Source organism: Hyla sarda, chromosome 1 (assembly GCF_029499605.1).
Source record: "Hyla sarda isolate aHylSar1 chromosome 1, aHylSar1.hap1, whole genome shotgun sequence".
Classification (NCBI taxonomy): Eukaryota; Metazoa; Chordata; class Amphibia; order Anura; family Hylidae; genus Hyla; species Hyla sarda.
In genome coordinates, this window is record NC_079189.1 from 417,912,258 (window position 1) to 417,931,988 (window position 19,731).

At 41.7% G+C, this 19,731-nt stretch overlaps 1 protein-coding gene across 5 annotated transcripts in view; it reads right to left on the bottom strand.

The window, feature by feature from the left end:
- Window positions 1-19,731, bottom strand: part of GIT2 (GIT ArfGAP 2) — a 101,599-nt gene that overhangs the window by 55,779 nt on the left and 26,089 nt on the right. For all 5 annotated transcript variants that reach the window (XM_056528893.1, XM_056528875.1, XM_056528871.1 and 2 more), the window contains exons 2-5: window positions 15,993-16,126; window positions 11,391-11,503; window positions 3,444-3,549; window positions 364-450 (exon numbers count right to left, since the gene is read on the bottom strand). In XM_056528893.1, the coding sequence (XP_056384868.1) occupies window positions 364-450; window positions 3,444-3,549; window positions 11,391-11,503 (306 nt within the window). In that variant the 5' untranslated portion in view covers window positions 15,993-16,126. The remainder of the gene's footprint in view (window positions 1-363; window positions 451-3,443; window positions 3,550-11,390; window positions 11,504-15,992; window positions 16,127-19,731) is intronic.

Sequence of the window (19,731 nt, forward strand, 5' to 3'; positions counted from 1 at the left end):
AGCAGCTAAAAGTAGAAGACTTCTACTTTCAGCTGCTGAGGAAAAGTCCACCGGAGTACCCCTTTAACATTTTAACATCTGTCACACATATTACTAAAGCATTCAATGCCAGAACTTCAAACCCTATCTGCTTGCACTTGCTTCAGTCCAAATGACTTGAACACATATGCCCAGATTTATAAATCAGCCTGAAACCCTAATTGTCTGGTTTTCCCACAGTAACCAATCACAGCTCAGCTTTCATATCTTTAAGAGCTCTGGTAAAGTGAAAGTTGAGCTGTGATTGGTTGCTGTTGGAAAAAAACAATTAGGGTTTCAGGCTGATTGATAAATATGGGCCATAATGTATGAGTAGCAACTTACCGGATTAAAAAAATTTGCTTGTGCCCCTAGGGATAACAGCCGCAAACAAGTCTCCAAATTACCAGTCCTAACACTTGAATGAAGTTGCTAGATACCAAGAAAAAAAAAGAAAAGGAAAAGTCAATCAATGTGGTAGACAAGGTAGACAGTCAAACTCGAAATATAAGACGCTATGCTGTTCAGCTACAGTAAACTTTAGATTTTGGATGTATTCCTTTTTGGATAACTGACATAAACAACCCACTCTTTATTTTAGATTTTTGTGCATAACTTGCAGATGAAAAACACTTAAAAAGTAAAAAAAAAGCAGTAGAAAGAAAGCATGCATGCCGTAGAATGATCACCTGTCATTCGCACTCAGGTGACCCACACTGCAGTCTGGTATCTCTAAGTCAATGATGATCTGTTCTAAACACAGTTAAAGGGGTACTCCGGTGGAAAACTTGATTTTATTTAAAATTTTTTTAAATCAACTGATGCCAGAAAGTTAGACAGATTTGTAAATTACCTCTGTAATCCTTCCAGTACTTATTAGCTGCTGAATACTACAGAGGAAATTATTTTCTTTTTGAAACATAGAGCTCTCTGCTGACATCACGAGCACAGTGCTCTATGCTGACATCTCTGTCCATTTTAGGCACTGACCAGAGCAGCATATGTTTACTATGGGAATTTTCTCCTACTCTGGACAGTTCTTAAAATGAACAGAGATGTCAGCAGAGAGCACTGTGCTCGTAATTCAGAGAGCTCTGGGTTCCAGAAAGAAAATAATTTCCTCTGTAGTATTCAGCAGCTAATAAGTATTGGAAGGATAAAGATTTTTTAATAGAAGTAATTTACAAGTCTGTTTAACTTTCTGGCACCAGTTGATTTAAAAAAAAAAAGTTTTCCACAGGAGTACCCCTTTAACTTCTGCTCCTAAAAGTGAGACAGCAGTCTGACTGACACTGAAGTAACTGCTATGGTCTGAGCTTTGCTCCAGTGACTTCAGATACCAATCTACCAACTGCAATAAATAATTGTATGATCACTGCATAAATTATGTTCTTTTAGAATATGGTGTGTAACAGCAAACCTGAAAACATAAGTAAATTCACCACATAGAACTAAAGAAAAGGAGGGCAGGAGAGAGAAGTGTTAGAGCAAGACATCCAGAAACCACAACCCAATACCAACACACTTTTGGAGTTGGCCCATGATATTCCACTCAAAACTGAATCATATACCTTAAGTTACTATCCTGAAGGGTTTAGGCTTAACAAATCTAGGAATTACACACAATTTTAATGCATTTCCTTAGCATTTGTCTTCTAATAAGGCAAATAATGACCAATGTCCATGCTGCATTCACAAATAATAGAGGAAACAGAGTAACCCCTTATGCAGTATGGGGCCTCGCTGCCAATGCAGATGTGACAAATTTAATACACTAGGACCCACATGAGCATATGGAAGCCTATTAGCCAACATTGTATTTTCTCCTCTTTATTATGAGCAGTGTGCAACATAGACACGACTAGGTTACCACATCAGGACAAGAGCAAATAAAAAAATAGTATATTATAAAAAGATTACTCCTGGAAAGTAGAGTGAAACAATGACTTATGCTAATATTTTTGTAAAATAAAGTCCATAGCAGGAATAGTTGTATCTAAGGGGAAAAAGGATGGTATTCATAATGTGAATGTGTCCAGAGAATAATGTATCTCATCTGAACATTTTTTCTTTCTGACAATCACAGTTCTTACCATTGTCGCAAGGACGTGATCACATAAAAAGACTAATTTCCAGTAAAAGTTTCCAACCACAAATAAATACCCCACAATTCAGATGACCTCAGTTAATTTGTGGACTAGTGTATTGTAACAGCAACACTATTTCTAAAAAGTGTTAAAGGGGTATATTCAGTAAAAAAAAAATAATATTATATTATATTATATTATATTATATTATATTATATTATATATATATATATATATATATCTCAATATATCATCTGGTACCAGAAAGTTAAACAGATTTGTATATAACTTATTTAAAAATCTTAATCCTCCCAGTACTCATCAGCTGCTGAAGTTGAGTTGTTCTTTTCTGTCTGACCACAGTGCTCTCTGCTGACACCTCTGTCTGGACTCAGGAATCGTCCAGAGCAGGAGAGGTTTGCTATGAGGATTTGCACCTACTCTGGACAGTTCCTGAAACAGACGGAGGTGTCAGCAGAGAGCACTGTTGTCAGAAAGAAAAGAACAACTCAACTTAAGCAGTTGATAAGTACTGGAAGGGTTAAGATGTTTAATAGAAATAATTTACAAATCTGTTTAACTTTCTGGAGCAAATTGATATGAAAAAAAAATGTTTTTTTACTGGAATACCCCTTTAACTGTATAAATGCAATGCAATTTTTCAGCTGTTGTAGGGTTGTGACAACAATTCAAAAGACAGATTGATAGAGACTGACAACTCTATAAGTTGCACTTGGAAACAGAAAGAGGTTTGACTGCATTCTGTTGTCAGACAACTTAGGCTTCTTACACACTGTCGTTGCGATGTCAGTTGGGGAACCCAGGGAGAATAGCGGGAGGAGAAATACATCAAGCAACTTTTTTCCCTCCCGTTACTCTAGTCAGAAAACAAAGGAGCCCAATGGACCCATTAATAGTAAATGTTTAAGTTGTGTCCCATCAAAAAAGAATGTCCGTTAAGGCACAAAAAAAAGAAAAAGAAAAAAAAGTGCCTGACGGACGTTTGCCAACAAGGCACAAAGGCAGGGCCTTAGCTCTCTGCTGAGCTTTTGCAATGAACTGCCTGGCAGAACTCTCAGATAGTTATGTAGAGTATTTCTGAAGTTTCTAAAAATGTGGAATGGTGTGGCTTGCTGTTCAAAAATTTACTTTTCTCTAAGAAATCACAGCCCTATGGAAAATCGGAATATGCTCAGGCCATGAAGCTGCAGCAGGTATGTAGCAATATTGTACTAAATATATTCCTTCTTTACCGATCAGAGCCCCAGAAGTCACGATATTTGCTATAACAAGACAGAACAGATTTTTAAGACAGTAATTTATGAGAAACTGTTTTACCTTACTAAGATCTTTGGCTGTAACACTATCATCATCTCGACATGGTAAACGGTGAACAAATGCCAGCATTTGATATTTCGCTCTTATAAACTCAGCTTTATTTGGGCTGTAAGAAGGAGAATTAAAAAAGAAAAAAAAAAAAAAGTTTAGGTACTTTTCCTGAAACAAGAAATACATTGTTGACTTCTTTTATCCAGCAAAGATAGTTTACAGCATTACAGAACAGCAAGAACTAGAGCTGCGCTGACTACTGCTGCAACTGTATTAATGCACATTCAATGCTTTTCTTTATATCTTGTATTACCCCCAAGGCAAATACTTCTATACATTCCTGGAATTACAATAAGCTATGTGCCTAGAAAATAAATTAAACTGAACACAAAAGCTACTAAATAACCAGTGCATGTAACAAGTATCTACTCTCATTTTCTTTAGATACTATCAAGGTATATATTCCTAATATAAATAGCTGGAAGTTATTGAAAATAGTGTTCGCATATTGAAAATACTGTTCAATTAACTAATCGTATGAAATACTTTCATCTTTACATAGTTGAATGTGCGGACAACAAAATCACACAAAAATTATCAATGGAAATCAAATTTATCAACCCATGGAGGTCTGGATATGGAGTCACACTCAAAATCAAAGTGGAAAACCACACTACAGGCTTATCCAACTTTGATGTAACGTCCTTAAAACAAGTCAAAATGAGGCTCAGTAGTGTGTGTGGCCTCCACGTGCCCATATGACCTCCCTACAACGCCTGGGTATGCTCCTGATGAGGTGGCAGATTATCTCCTGAGGGATGTCCTCCCAGACCTGGACTAAAGCAACCGCCAACTCCTGGACAGTCTGTGGTGCAATGTGGTGTTGGTGGATGGAGCAAGACATGATGTCCCAGATGTGCTCTATCGGATTCAGGTCTGGGGAACGGGCGGGCCAGTCCATAGCATCAATGCCTTCCTCTTGCAGGAACTGCAGACACACTCCAGCCACATGAGGTCTAGCATTGTCTTGCATTATCGTCTCACAAGGGGTCTGAGGATCTCATCTCGATACCTAATGGCAGTCAGGCTACATCTGACAAGCACATGGAGAGCTGTGCGGCCCCCAAAGAAATGCCACCCCACACCATTACTGACCCACCGCCAAACCGGTCATGCTAGACGATGTAGCAGGCAGCAGAATGTTCTCCACGGCATCTCCAGACTCTGTCACGTCTGTCACATGTGCTCAGTGTGAACCTGCTTTCATCTGTGAAGAGCACAGGGCGCCAGTGGCGAATTTGCCAATCTTTGTGTTCTCTGGCAAATGCCAAACGTCCTGCACAGTGTTGGGCTGTAAGCACAACCCCCACCTGTGGATGTCGGGCCCTCACATGCACATTTGTGGCCTGCTGGAGGTCATTTTGCAGGGCTCTGGCAGTGCTCCTCCTTGTACAAAGATAGAGGTAGCTGCTGTATTGTTGCCCTCCCTCACATCTCCTGATCTACTGGCCTGTCTCCTGGTAGCACCTCCATGCTCTGGACACTAAGCTGACAGACACAGCAAACCTTCTTGCCACAGCTGAGTGTGGGAGAGAAAAAAGGAGAGACCGACACAGGCGCCTTGTGCGTTACCACTAAACAGGGATAACAGATTAAAACAAAGTCACAGTGAACGGGCAGCACTTGCCCCTAGGTAGTGGCCGCGAATGTGAATAAGGTATTCGCATATAACCCACACCGTGGGTGACAGAAGGGCTGGAACTGCTGCTGAGCCTGGGTCCTAGGGAAGGAAGAGATCCGATCCTGATGGAAGTGGAGGCGGAGAAGGAAAATATGACCCTTACAGAGGCGCTGCTGGTTCCAGAGTAATGTAGATGCCAACCAGAGGTATTGTAAAAAAACACCGGAGTGGTTTATTAGAGCATAAGAGGACAATGAAGTACACAGATGACGCGTTTCGGGGGAGCAACCCCTTTCCTCAGATCAGTGGACACTGATCTGAGGAAGGGGGTTGCTCCCCCGAAACGCGTCATCTGTGTACTTCATTGTCCTCTTATGCTCTAATAAACCACTCCAGTGTTTTTTTACCAATACCTCTGGTTGGCATCTACATTACTCTGGAACTAGCAGCGCCTCTGTAAGGGTCATATTTTCCTTCTCCGCCTCCTCTTGCCACAGCTCGCATTGATGTGCCATCCTGGATGCGCTGCACTACCTGAGCCACTTGTGTGGGTTGTAGACTCCGTATCATGCGACCACTAAAGTGAAAGCACTGCCAGCATTCAAAAGTGACCAAAACATCTGCCAGGAAGCATAGGAACTGAGCAGTGGTCTGTGGTCACAACCTGCAGAACCACTCCTTTATTGGGGTGTCTTGCTAATTGCCTATAATCTCCACCTGTTGTCTGTTCCATTTGCACAACAGCATGTGAAATTGATTGTCAATCAGTGTTGCTTCCTGAGTGGACATTGTGATTTTACAGAAGTGTGATTGACTTGGAATTACATTGTGTTGTTTAAGTGTTCCCTTTATTTTTTAGAGCAGTGTATTTACATCAGAGATTGGATACAATGAATCTTCGCTCAGCTAACAGCAAAACTAGGTTTATATAGCCTGTAAACAATATGGTGTTATCATTTAATGACATTAAGTTAACACCATGAAGATTGTGAGAAACTGTAACAAAATCATTAGAAAGTTGGAAAGCTTGTCTTTTATAAATGTTATTAACCTAAAAAGGGGTATTCCGGTGAAAAAAAAAAAACAATGTTTAAATCAACTGGTGCCAGAAAGTTAAACAGATTTGTAAATTTTTCTGTATAAAAATCTTAATCCGTTCACTACTTATCAACCGTTATATGCTCCACAGGAAGTTCTTTTATTTTTAAATTGCTTTTCTGTCTGACCACCGTGCTCTCTGCTGACACCTCTGTCTGACAGAAAAAATTGAAAAAGAAAAGAACTTCCTGTGGACCATACAGCAGCTGATAAGTACTGGAAAGGTTAAGATTTTTTAAATAGAAGTAATTTACAAATCTGTTTAACTTTCTGGCACCAGTTTATAAAAAAAAAAAAAAAAAAATTCTTCACCGAGTACCCCTTTAAAGATTTCTAATATACTTTCTAGTTCAACTCCGTAAAGGAAAACTGACAGCTGGTTTACCCGCAGTAGATCCAATACACAGAATTATAGTGATGGTTATCTCACCCTGGTCGGCCCACCGTTCCGGAAAAACAAGGTGTATAAGCCTTTGTTGGCAATATGTAAATGTCGTCCTTTGCGGAGGTGGGACCCAGCATATTCAGAATCCATGCCTCTGTCCTCTCCGTTCCCATATGCCCACCCACCGTGCATTCACATGGTCAAATGGATCAGATGTATATTTATGAGGTGGGCAGGTATATCAGAGCAGAGGGGACAGAGGTAGGGATGCTGGATATATCAGGTCCCGTCTCCACTGCACAAAGGACAACATTTACATATTGGCAGCAGAGGCTAATACACCCTGTATCTCCGGAACAGGTCTCCGATCAGTGTCAGTAATACATCAATTTAACATTCTTACTTGCTTTCAGCTGCAACAATCCTGTACACTCAGTACACTATGCTTGGCTTGACACGGGCATTTTACAGCTGCTTATATGTGTCTGTATTATGGCCACAATTCCCCACCTGACCACAAGTCTGAAGATCAGAACAAACACCTGTCAGTTTGGGTCATCAGACTCCAGGTTAGGGCAGGACTTCTGGCCATAAAACAGACACGTATAAGCAGCTGTAATACGCCTGTGTGAAGCCGGCCTTTAACCCCTTCCCGCTATTGGACGTATGCATACGTCCAGGCGAACTACACGTTCTGATCACGGCATCTATGGTGTTTGCAGGGGGAGAGCTCTCCCTCTGCCCACCAACGGCGGCGCCGCGATAAAATAAGGGGGATCGGGGGTGTCCAAGACACCCTCGAACACCTGAAGGGATAGGAGTGGGGTGGCAGGGGTGCCACCCCTTCCTATCCCTGCTATTGATCGGCCGGAGCGACCGACCAATAGCACAGCGAGGGGAACCGTGTAGTAGCGGCGGCGGTCACTTACCCGGCGGCGGAGCTCCAGATGACGGCGGCGGCTGTGATCATGGTGGCGGTGGAGGGGAGTATGGCGGCGGCGTGTCTGGGAGTCTGTTGCCTAGCAACATCTGCAGGGCGACAGTTTGGAGAGTGGCCTCTAAACGGTGGCCCTCTAGATGTTGCAAAACTACAACTCCCACCATGCCTTGACAGCTGTTTGCTGTGTTGGCATGCTGGGATTTGTAGTTTTGCAAGATGGGGTTCAGGCTAGAGATCACCGACAGTGGTCTCTAAACTGTAGCCCTCCAGATGTTACAAAACTACAACTCCTAGCATGCCCAGACAGCAGTTTGCTGTCTTAGCATGCTGAGATTTGTAGTTTTGCAACATCTGGAGGGCTACAGTTTAGAGACCACTGTCAGTGATCTCCAGCCTGAACCCCTCTAAATCTTGCAAAACTACAACTCCCAGCATTCAGGAACCGCAAAAGGCTGTCTCGGCATACTGGGAGTTGTACTTGCCTGCCTCCAGCTGTTGCATAACTACATCTCCGAGCATTCCCTTTGGCAATCAGTACATGCCGAGAGTTGTAGTTGTGCAACAGCTGGAGGCACACTGGTTGGGAAATACCAAGTTAGGTAATAGGTTCTATTACCTAACTCAGTATTTTCCAACCAGTGTGCCTCCAGCTGTTGCAAAACTACAACTCCCAGCATGCACGTTCAGTCAGTGCATGCTGGGAGTTGTAGTTTTGCCCCCCCCCCCCCCCCTCCCATGTGAATGTACAGGTTACATTCACACTGGCGGCTGATTACAGCGAGTTCCCCGCTACAAGTTTGAGCTGCAACAAATTTTCCGCCGTAACTCAAACTCCTAGCGGGAGACTCGGTGTAATCTGCCTCCAGTGTGAATGTAGCCTAAAAACACTACACTACACTACATTAACACAAAATAAAGAGTAAAACACTACATATACACACATACACTGCCCCCCCCCCTTCCGCCCAATAAAAATGAAAAATGTATCCTACGGCAGTGTTTCCAAAACTGAGCCTTCAGCTGTTGCAAAACAAAAACTCCCAGCATTTCCGGACAGCCATTGACTGTCCAAGCATGCTGGGAGTTTTGCAACAGCTGGAGGCACCCTGTTTGGGAATCACTGGCTTAGAATACCCCTATGCAAATCCCTAATTTAGGCCTCAAATGCGCATGGCGCTCTCACTTTGGAGCCCTGTCTTATTTCAAGGCAACAGTTTAGGGCCACATATGGAGTATCGCCGTACTCGGGAGAAATTGCCTAACAAATTTTGGGGGGCTTTTTCTCCTTTTACCCCTTGTGAAAAGGTAAAGCTGGGGTCTACACCAGCATGTTAGTGTTAAAAAAAAACATTTTTGTACACTAACATACTGGTGTTGCCCCATACTTTTCACAAGTGGTAAAAGAAAAAAATTTGTAACGCAATTTCTCCAGCGTACGGAGATACCCCATATGTGGGTGCAAAGTGCTCTGCGGGCGCACAACAAGGCTCAGAAGGGAGAGTGCACCATGTACATTTGAGGTCTAAATTGTTGATTTGTACAGGGGTGGCTGATTTTACAGCGGTTCTGACATAAGCGCAAAACAATAAATACCCACATGTGACCCCATTTTGGAAACTACACCCCTCAAGGAATGTAACAAGGAGTATAGTGAGCATTTACACCCCATAGGTGTCTGACAAATCTTTGAAACAGGGGTCTATGAAAATGAAATATAAAGTTTTAAATTTGCACAGTGCGCTGTTCCAAAGATCCGTCAAATGCCAGAGGGGTGTAAATTCTCACTGCACCCCTTATTACATTCCGTGAGGGGTGTAGTTTTAAAAATGAGGTCATATGTGGGGGGATCCACTGTTCTGGCACCACCGGGGGGCTTTGGAAATGCACATGGCCAAATTCTCTCTCCAAAAGCTCAATGATGCTCCTTCTGTTCTGAGCATTGTAGTTTGCCCCAAGTGCACTTCACGTCCACTTATGGGGTATTTCCATACTCAGAAGAGATGGGGTTACAAATTTTGGGGGGGTATTTTCTGCTATTAAATGTAAAATTTGGGGGAAAACAAGCATTTTAGTGTAAAAAAAAATATTTTTTTTTTTACACATGCAAAAGTCGTGAAACACCTGTGGGGTATTAAGGTTCACTTCTACGTTCCCCAAGGGGTCTAGTTTCCAAAATTGTATGCCATGTGTTTTTTTTTTTTGCTGTCCTGGCACCATAGGGGCTTCCTAAATGCGACATGCCCCCAGAGCAAAATTTGCTTCCAAAAAGCCAAATGTGACTCCTTCTCTTCTGAGACCTGTAGTGCGCCAGCAGAGCACTTTTTTTCTGAATCAGGAGAAATTGGGCTTCAAATTTTGGGGGCAATTTTCTGCTATTACCTTTTTTTTTAAATGTAAAATGTTTGCTAAACCAAGCATTTTTGGTAAAAAAATAAATAAAATTATTTTTACATATGCAAAAGTCGTGAAACACCTGTGGGGTATTAAGGTTCACTTTATCCCTTGTTAAATTCCTCAAGGGGTCTAGTTTCCAAAATGGTATGCCATGTGGTTTTTTTTTTTGCTGTCCTGGCACCATAGGGGCTTCCTGTAATGCAACATGCCCCCCAAAAACCATTTCAGAAAAACGTACTCTCCAAAATCCCCTTGTCGCTCCTTTGCTTCTGAGCCCTCTACTGCGCCCGCCGAACACTTTACATAGACATATGAGGTATGTGCTTACTCGAGAGAAATTGGGCTACAAATTCAAGTATAAATTTTATCCTTTTACTCCTTGTACAAATTCAAAAATAGGGTCTACAAGAACATGCAAGTGTAAAAAATGAAGATTTTGAATTTTCTCCTTCACTGTGCTGCTTTTCCTGTGAAACACCTAAAGGGTTAAAACACTTACTAAATGTCATTTTGAATACTTTGGGGGGTGTAGTTTTTATAATGGGGTCATTTATGGGGCATTTCTAATATGAAGACCCTTCAAATCCACTTAAAACCTCAACTGGTCCATGAAAAATAGCGAGTTTGAAAATTTTGTGAAAAATGTAGAATTTTTTCATCAAATTTTGGGATTTTTCACCAAGAAAGGATGCAAGTTACCACAAAAATTTACCACTATGTTAGAGAAGAACATGTCAAAAGTTTTTTCAAATGACAGTAAGGAAAGCTATATATGATTAATTGGAGCATTATGGATATACAAAATGTTTTAACGTAGGCTAAGGGGGTTGTCACAATAAAAACAAAACCATACTCATCTCCCCCAATCCTCAGCAGTAGCTGTTCCAATGGCTCCCAGGCTTGCAGCTCCCTACTTCCTCTGAAGTTTAGTTCCTGCAAGAAACAACTGCTTGGCTAACTACTGTTGATGCAGGTCACCACTGCAGTCAGTGATTCGCTGAGTGGGCACTTCTTTATGGAACAAAACATCAAAGAAAGCACAAAGCAGCCAAAAGCAGTGGGGACCTGGAGCCATCAGAGCAGCAGCTATGGAGCAATACGGACAGGTGCCTATATAGTTCCTTTTTTATACTGAATGCACCCATGGCCCCCTCTAAAATATTTTGAATGCCTGTAATACCCCTTGAAAGAGACATGTTTAGTTGAAGCGGCAGACACCGGTACCAGGAGCAGATTTCTGAAACTGCTTAATGCAATCCAGTGGCCCAATAGGGGCCTTAACTATCCAGTGGCCCATGTAGAGAGCCTCAGCTATTTGAATTGTTTGCAAAATTAGGAATAATAATCGAACATATATCTGAGCTCATCACCAAGTGATACACAAATTAAGACATGGGAGTAACAGAATGCAGACAAGAGAGCGGAACAAAAATAAAGCTGAAGATAGATTTGACTTACTGCAATTTATCCTGGGGATTGGCTTTTCGCTTTCCACTCATTATGGATGCTGGGTCCAGCAAAGAATGTTCCCATATTGAATTTGCCCCGTTGCTATATAAGGTCTGCACCATCTAAACGTCAACAGAGTACACTGCATTAGTGCAACATAACATTGCTGTTGGATCTGGACAAACAAATAATGTAACTTAAAGATAGATACTAGGAAGAAAGCTTTAAATTACCCTGTCATCTTAATTCACTATATATCTCAAAGAAAAAAAATGGCAAAAAAAAGCTCAGCTCCTGAGAGAATGTTTCCCTAAAGGGGTATTCCAGGCCAAAACTGTTTTTTATATCAACTGGCTCCGGAAAGTTAAGCCGATTTGTAAATTACTTCTATTAAAAAATCTTAATCCTTCCAATAGTTATTCGCTTCTGAAGTAGAGTTGTTGTTTTCTGCCTAACTGCTCTCTGATGACTCACGTCCCGGGAGCTGTGCAGCTCCTATGGGGATATTTTCCCATCATGCACAGCTCCCAGGACGTGACATCATCATTGAGCAGTTAGACAGAAAACTTCAGAAGCTAATAACTATTGGAAGGATTAAGATGTTTTAATAGAAGTAATTTACAAATCTGTTTAACTTTCTGGAGCCAGTGGATATATAAAAAAAAGTTTTTGCCTGGAATACCCCTTTAAGGACCAGGCCAATTTTATTTTAGCGTTTTCATTTTTTCCTCCAAGCCTTCTAAAATCCATAACTCTTTTATATTTCCAACTACAGACCCATATAAGGGCTTGTTTTTTGCGTGACCAATTGTACTTTGTAATAAAACCTCATTTTACCAAAAAATGTACAGCGAACCCAAAAAAATATTTTTTTAGGAAGGAAACAAATGAAAAACCAAAATTTTGCACATTTTGGAGGGTTTCGTTTTCACACTTTACACTTTACGGTAAAAATGACATGTGTTCTTTATTCTGTGGGTCTATAAAATGATACCCATGGCTAGATACTTTTATATTTTTGTAATGCTCAAAAAAAATATCAAACTTTTTGTAAAAAATCAGTAATATAAAATTGTCCTATTTTGACCACCTATAACTTTTTCATTTTTCCGTATATGGGGTGGTATGAGGGCTCCTTTTTTGCGCTGTCATCTGTACTTTTTATTGATTCTACATTTGCATATATAACACTTCTAGATCACTTTTTATTCATTTTTGGGGGGGAATAAAATGTGACAAAAGCTGCATTTTTGGACTTTTTTACGTTTACGCCCTTCACCTTACGGGATCATTGACATTATATTTTGATAATTCAGACATTTACGAATGCGGTGATACCAAATATGTTTATTAAAAAAATTTTTTACGCTTTTTGGGGGTAAAACGGGAAAAAGGGACAATTTTCGTTTTTTATTGGGGAGGGGATTTTTCACTTTTTTTCTTTACTTTTTCAACTTTTTTGAAGACCCGAAGAGATGGCCGGAGGCAGGTGAGGGGACCTCCAGCCGCCATTATATATGATCGGGCCCCCGCGGCAGTGCTGCGGGCGATCCGATGATCTATTTTAACATGCGCATTGCCACAGATGCCGTGACCTACATAGATCACGGCATCCGAGAGGTTAATGGCGGACATACGCACGATCACGGATGTCAGCCATTTCCGGTGGGTCCCCGGTTGCTGATAGCAGCCGGGACCTGCAGTGTATGACGCGAACACCGCTCCGATGCTAGCGGTCATACACAGGACGTAAATGTAGGTCCTGGTGCGCTAAATACCTCCGCACCAGGATGTACATTTACGTCCATGGTGGTTAAGGTGTTAAATGGTTACTGTTGACAATGTCAAACATTTTAATATTAGTTTGCATTCAGATGCTGAAAAACCTTACAGACTGCCCACTCAGCGCCTTTCTTCAGAACTTTTCTAAAGGGACAAAACTATTGTAACTTCTGCATATTAAGCATACTTACCTTGGTGTGGCAACAAGTCAGCTTTAAGATGTTGACACCCATAGGAAAAACATGCCTCAGAACATTTGTTCTAAAATAGAGTGTGTGTTTGTTTGAAGATAGTCACGACTAAGGGTGCAACACTAGTACCAAATAGTTTCAGTTTTAGGGGTATTTCGCGAGCAGAGATACCATCTGGCGGCCGCTGCCAAAGTCCTTCGACAAAGTCTGTCGGAATCCGCGCAGCCCTGCAGCAATACAGTGCTCGCGGAATTCTGTGCAAAGAATGAACAGGTTTATTCATTGGGCGGATGAATTTCAGCGGTGGAATTCCGCAGTCTGAACGGGTCAGCAGGAGACCAATTCACACCAATGGTGCGAGTTCACACAGCGGAATTCCAACAGGCAATTCCGTGCATGGAAATTCCGCTCAAATTCCTCAGTGTGAACTTATCCTTTGTGGGGTACATTTTCTATGTCTGTTTTCTGTGATTTTAGAATTTTTCAATAAATAAAGGTCATTATATTGTAACATCTATGCTGTATCACTTTGCTGTTTAACTTTTATGTAATACAACAGTTGAACTGCTTTTGTTAAAAGTGGATTTAACTGTATTTTCTTTTTTTTTTAAACAAATCAGAAGAATGTGACTCTTGTAAACACATTATTGGATTTGTAGGTCACCCAGGACCTTGGTATTATAGATAAAAAGATTGATAGATTTTTTTTTTATTCTTTAATCACTCACTGCCCCCTACAGGCAGTTGTGTGATTGAAACTAACCTATGGTGTAGAATATCTACTACCTGTTATTACAGCGAACTGTTAGGGTTACATAAGTTGTGAGGTAACCTGGTAGCTGGAGATAAAGAAACAATTACTTTATATGCCTCAGAGATGGCACAACTGAGCTTCTGAGGTGTCTATATGCTGTGAACCAGGAGTGGAACAAACACTTTCTTCATACAATGCAGCCTTATTGCCTTATAGAAAGGCATCTTTATCCTCAAAAAAAATCTTCTGGTCTACATAGCCACCTATAACCTGAAAAGGGTCTGTCTCAAATGCTGTAGTCACAATAAAAAATAAATCTTTGTACATAGGAATGGTAAGTTCCACAGTGAAGGTTATACTCCTAAAGCAAGCAGGCCTGAGGCAGACCCAAATATTCATTTTCTTTGCTCCTAACATGTTATTACATAAAGGCAAAGATCTCCAGTAGAGATGAGCGAACTTACAGTAAATTCAATTCCTCACGAACTTCTCAGCTCGGCGGTTGCTGCTTTTCCTGCATAAATTAGTTCAGCCTTCAGGTGCTCCGGTGGGCTGGAAAAAGTGGATACAGTCCTAGGAAAGAGTCTCCTAGGACTGTATCCACCTTTTCCAGCCCACGGGAGCACCTGAAAGCTGAACTCATTTATGCAGGAAAAGTCAGCAACCGCCGAGCTGAGAAGTTCGCGACGAATCAAATTTACTGCAAGTTCGCTCATCTCTAATCTCCAGCCCAGATGGTTGTTCGCATGTAAACTGAGAATTTTACAAAACAGAGGAAAAAATTATTAATACACCTTTAATGGGTTGTCCAGCCCCCCAAAAAACTAACTGACTCACCTGTCATTCAACAGCTCCCAGTCCCCTCCTGTTATATGACCACACTGGGATCATAAGCGGTTAAACAGCAGAGGCAGGAAAACGGATCAGGTTAGTATACATTTTAGTTTTTGTTTTATTTTTATTCAGTTTTAAAAGAAAATTTCTGGGGCTGGACAACTCCTTTGAAAGGATCAAACATCACCTACCATGCAATGTAGAACTAGAAATATTCCTTGCGATAATGATAGATCTATAAATCAAGCCTGGCAGGGTAGGGAAAAAAGGGTACGTTCACATGTGCATCATTCTGCTGCAGATCTGCTTCACTGACTTCAAGGGGTAGCAAAATCTGCTACAGCAAATCTGCAGCAGAAAATATGCACATGTGAACTTACCCAGACTATGATTTCTCTGAAAATTATAGATGCTTGTTATAAGAAAGCATTTGCTAATTTTAAGCTGCCCATGGTTCCCTCATAATGAAACTCTTGATAGGTTCCATTTAAGGCTATGCTCACACGGTAGAATATTTGCAGAATGTCCGCCCGAAAAACAAGAGTGGACATTCCGCAAACAGTGGGTGCGGGTAGAACATGGTAGCGCTAAGACTGCTCATAAATGCTTTGTCTCCATAGACAGCAACGCATTTCAGAGTGGATTCCGGCAAAAGATTTAACATGTTAATTCTTTCAGCGGAGGCCGGAGTCAGGATTTCCATGGCAGATGTTTCCATCTTATGCACGGTACAGCAGAATCCCACCGAAAGTAAAAGGACTCTGTTGCAACTGAATATCTGAGCAGATTCCACTTGGAAATTCTGTCTTTTGAAGATGGCCTAAAGGGGTGCTCTGAGGAACGAAACGTATCCCTTATCCATAGGGAACTTCAGCCACTCATTTACTATTAAGCACTCACATAAGCACTGAGGGAGATTTGCAAATGAAAGCTGGTATCTGATAGGCTGCTATAGGTAACTGCTCCACTATTTATTTGAACAGGGTTTTATAAATCTCCTCCTATCTGACCAGACCATAACACTACTCCGTAGAAAGCTTGAACCTTTACCTGTAGCAGGGTAGGAGGCCACGGTGTGTGTTTAAGATGCCTCACTTGTGAGATATGACGCCCCAGGCTCCGGTGTACACTACAGCATTCATCACATATCAGAACACCTCTATTAATAGATGCCCAGCGAGGATCTGTAAAGGAAAAAATAAAAACATGTAGTGACATGAAGCTTTCCATATCAAAATGTTATGAAATATTAGTAGAATATGGCATTGCATAAAGAATTGGTACCCCCACCAATCATAAAGTGGTAGTAAATCCTAGTGATATGTCAAAACCCACTCATAAACGCTTTAAAATCCTTTAAAGGGGTACTCTAAATCAACTGGTGCCAGAAAGTTAAACAGATTTGTAAACTACTTCTATTAAAAAATGTAATCCTTCCAGTACTTATCAGCTGCTGTATGTTCCAGTGGAAGTTCTTTTATTTTTGAATTTCCTTTCTGTCTGACCACACTGCTCTCTGCTGACACCTCTGTCCATTTCAGAAACTGTCCAGAGTAGGAGAAAATTCCCATAGCAAACCTATCCTGCTCGGGACAGTTCCTAAAATGGACAAAAAGGTGTCAGCAGATAGCACTATGGTCAGACAGAAAGGAAATTCAAAAAGAAAAGAACTTCCTGTGGCACATATAGCAGCTGATAAGTACTAGAAGGATTAAGATTTTTTTTTTTAGAAGTCATTTACAAATCTGTTTAACTTTCTGGCACCAGTTTATTAAAAAAAATATAAATATAATATAATAATAATAATAATAATAATAATAATAAATATTATATATTTATATATATATATATATATATATATATATATATATATATATATATATTTTATCATATATATATATATATATATATATATATATATATATATATATATATTTTTTTTTTTTTTTTTTTTTTTTTTCAGGGGAGTACCCCTTTAAATACTAAAGATTTTTTCCAAGTACACTACACACAGGAAATTTAGGGCACAATGGATATTTTATGTTGAATGCCTTCCAAAGCTGTATTTCCTTGTGCTCCAGAGCAGCCAGTGTTCAGCCACACAGCACAGTTTAGATGCATTTCTTTGCTACAATATTTAAAACTTGAACCAAAGTTCTGCAGTTTTAAGATAAAAATAAGGTGAAACATCCCTTCAAGATAGCTTCTAGCAGGAAATCATGAACCCATATAAGCAACTGTGTGTGCACGTGTTTCCCCTTATACTTGAGAATATAAAGTAGCAAGATGTGAAGAACAAGAGGAAGTTCATAATCAAGGACACTAAAAAAAAAAAAAAAAAAAGACAAAACCAAGAAAAAGAAGAAATAGAGATATTAAATAAAAGTTGAACATGAACTACACAATGCAAAGCTCACAAATCAATTTCACAGCGGAACATAGGTATACATAGGAAGCTAGGGCTGGGCGGTATACCGGTTCATACCGAATACCGAAATTTTTGGGCTGCACGATATGAATTTTTCCCATACCGCAATAACGGTTTGGCCCCTCCCCCTTGGGAATGAATTATCAGCCCAGCGCAGCGCTCTCCCCACATCAGGGAACTAATCATACGTGACCGACCAGCACTGTTCTACTCCCCCCACCAAATCATGTGACCCGCCAGTGCTGTTCTGCTCTACCCCAATTAATGATCAGCCCAGCGGGATACTACTCACATATGTCACCCGCAAACACTGCCCTCCTCCTCTTTGTTGGGGGCCGCCGGCGCTGGAACTCACTGTACGCCAGTGGTCTCCAACCTGCAGACCTCCAGCTGTTGCAAAACTACAACTCCCAGCATGCCCGGACAGCCAACGGCTGTCCGGGCATGCTGGGAGTTGTAGTTTTGCAACAGCTGTAGGTCCGCAGGTTTGAGACCATTGCTGTACGCTGTATCCCTATGCCCGGGCTGCAAAACATAAAGAAAATAAACTTTAACTTACCTACGTCGGCCACACGCTGGGGACTGGAACGTCGGACAGCCGTCAGCCTATCACCGGCCGGAGCGATGTCCCGCCCCGGCCAGTGATAGGTTAAACACACTGATAGGTTACAAGCACTTACACGTCATGTAAGGAGCTCTGGCCGGCTTCTTACATGACAGTGGGCTCAGCCTATCACTGGCTGGGGCGGGACATCGCTGCGGCCGGTGATAGGCTGACGGCTGTCCGACGTTCCAGTCCCCAGCGTGAGGCCGACGTAGGTAAGTTAAAGTTTATTTTCTTTATCTTTTGCAGCCCGGGCATCTGAATACAGCGTACAGCAGTGGTCTCCAACCTGCAGACCTCCAGCCGTTGGCTGTCCAGGCATGCTGGGAGTTGTAGTTTTGCAACATCTGGGGGTCCGCAGGTTGGAGACCACTGGCGTACAGTGAGTTCCAGCACCAGCGGCCCCCAACAAAGAGGAGGAGGGTAGTGTTTGTGGGTGACATATGTGAGTAGTACCCCACTAGGCCGATCATTAATTGGGGGGGGGGGGGAGCAGAACAGTGCTGGCGGGTAACATGATTTGGGGGAGGGGGGAACAGAACAGCGTTGGTGGGTAACATGATTTGGGGGGGGAACAGAACGGCGCTGGCGGGCAACATGATTTGGGGGAGGGGTGAACAGAACAGCGCTGGTGGGTAACATGATTTGGGGAGAACAGAACGGCGCTGGCGGGTAACATGATTTGGGGGGGGGGGAACAGAACGGCGCTGGCGGGTCACATGATTTTGGGTGGGGGTGAAAGAAATACCCTTATATACCGAGGAACCGCCATAAGTTACAAAAATATACAAAAGTGATACAAATATTTGGTCATACCGCCCAGCTCTATTGGAAGCCATAAACATAAGGTTTAGAATTTCTAGAAAACCAAGATCTCAGCGTGTTCTACTATTTCACTACTGGGGCTGATAAAGTCTAGCACCTCTATAAATAATGTACTAGTTATTGCGGTGGTAACCCTGCCATGTGACCGTTTTTCCACACAGACATGCCCTGATATTAATGATCAGATATACACAGATAAAAATGACTATAGGAAGATGGAAATTACAGTGGTCCAGTGGATTTTATTGAGTGGTTTCATGCTATATGGCCGACAGACAGAAAAGTGTCACATATAAGATGCCAATGAGGTAAGACACACACACAAACATAATAGCTTTGGACTGTCCAAGGTCGACAACAAAAACAATGACAAGGACAACGGATGCGTGATCCACCATTCCCGCCCTCCCCTAAGACAACAAGAGGTTAAAGCACTCGCATATCAATACTGTACTGAGAACTCTTATTCGTTCACATTTTCTTCCCATGTCATGCTCCTCATGTCTTTTTTGTCATTTCCAGCGAGGTTGTAGCAACCATCTTTACTACTGTGCAGTTATGATAGTCAGGAGTATGACCAAATGTGTATCACGGTATTTTTGTGACTTATGGCGGTTCCACGGTATTTCTTTCACCCCCCAAAAATTATGTGACCCACCAGCGCTGTTCTGCTCCCCCCAATTAATTATCAGCCCAGCGGGGTACTACTCACATATGTCAAACACTGCCCTCCTCCTCTTTGTTGGGGGCCGCTGGAGCTGGAACTCACTGTACACCAGTGGTCTCCAGATGTAGCAAAACTACAACTCCCAGCATGCCCCGACAACCAACGGCTGTTTTGCAACACCTGAAAGTCCGCAGGTTTGAGACCACTGCTGTACGCTGTATCCCTATGCCCGGGCTGCAAAAGATAAAGAAAATAAACTTTAACT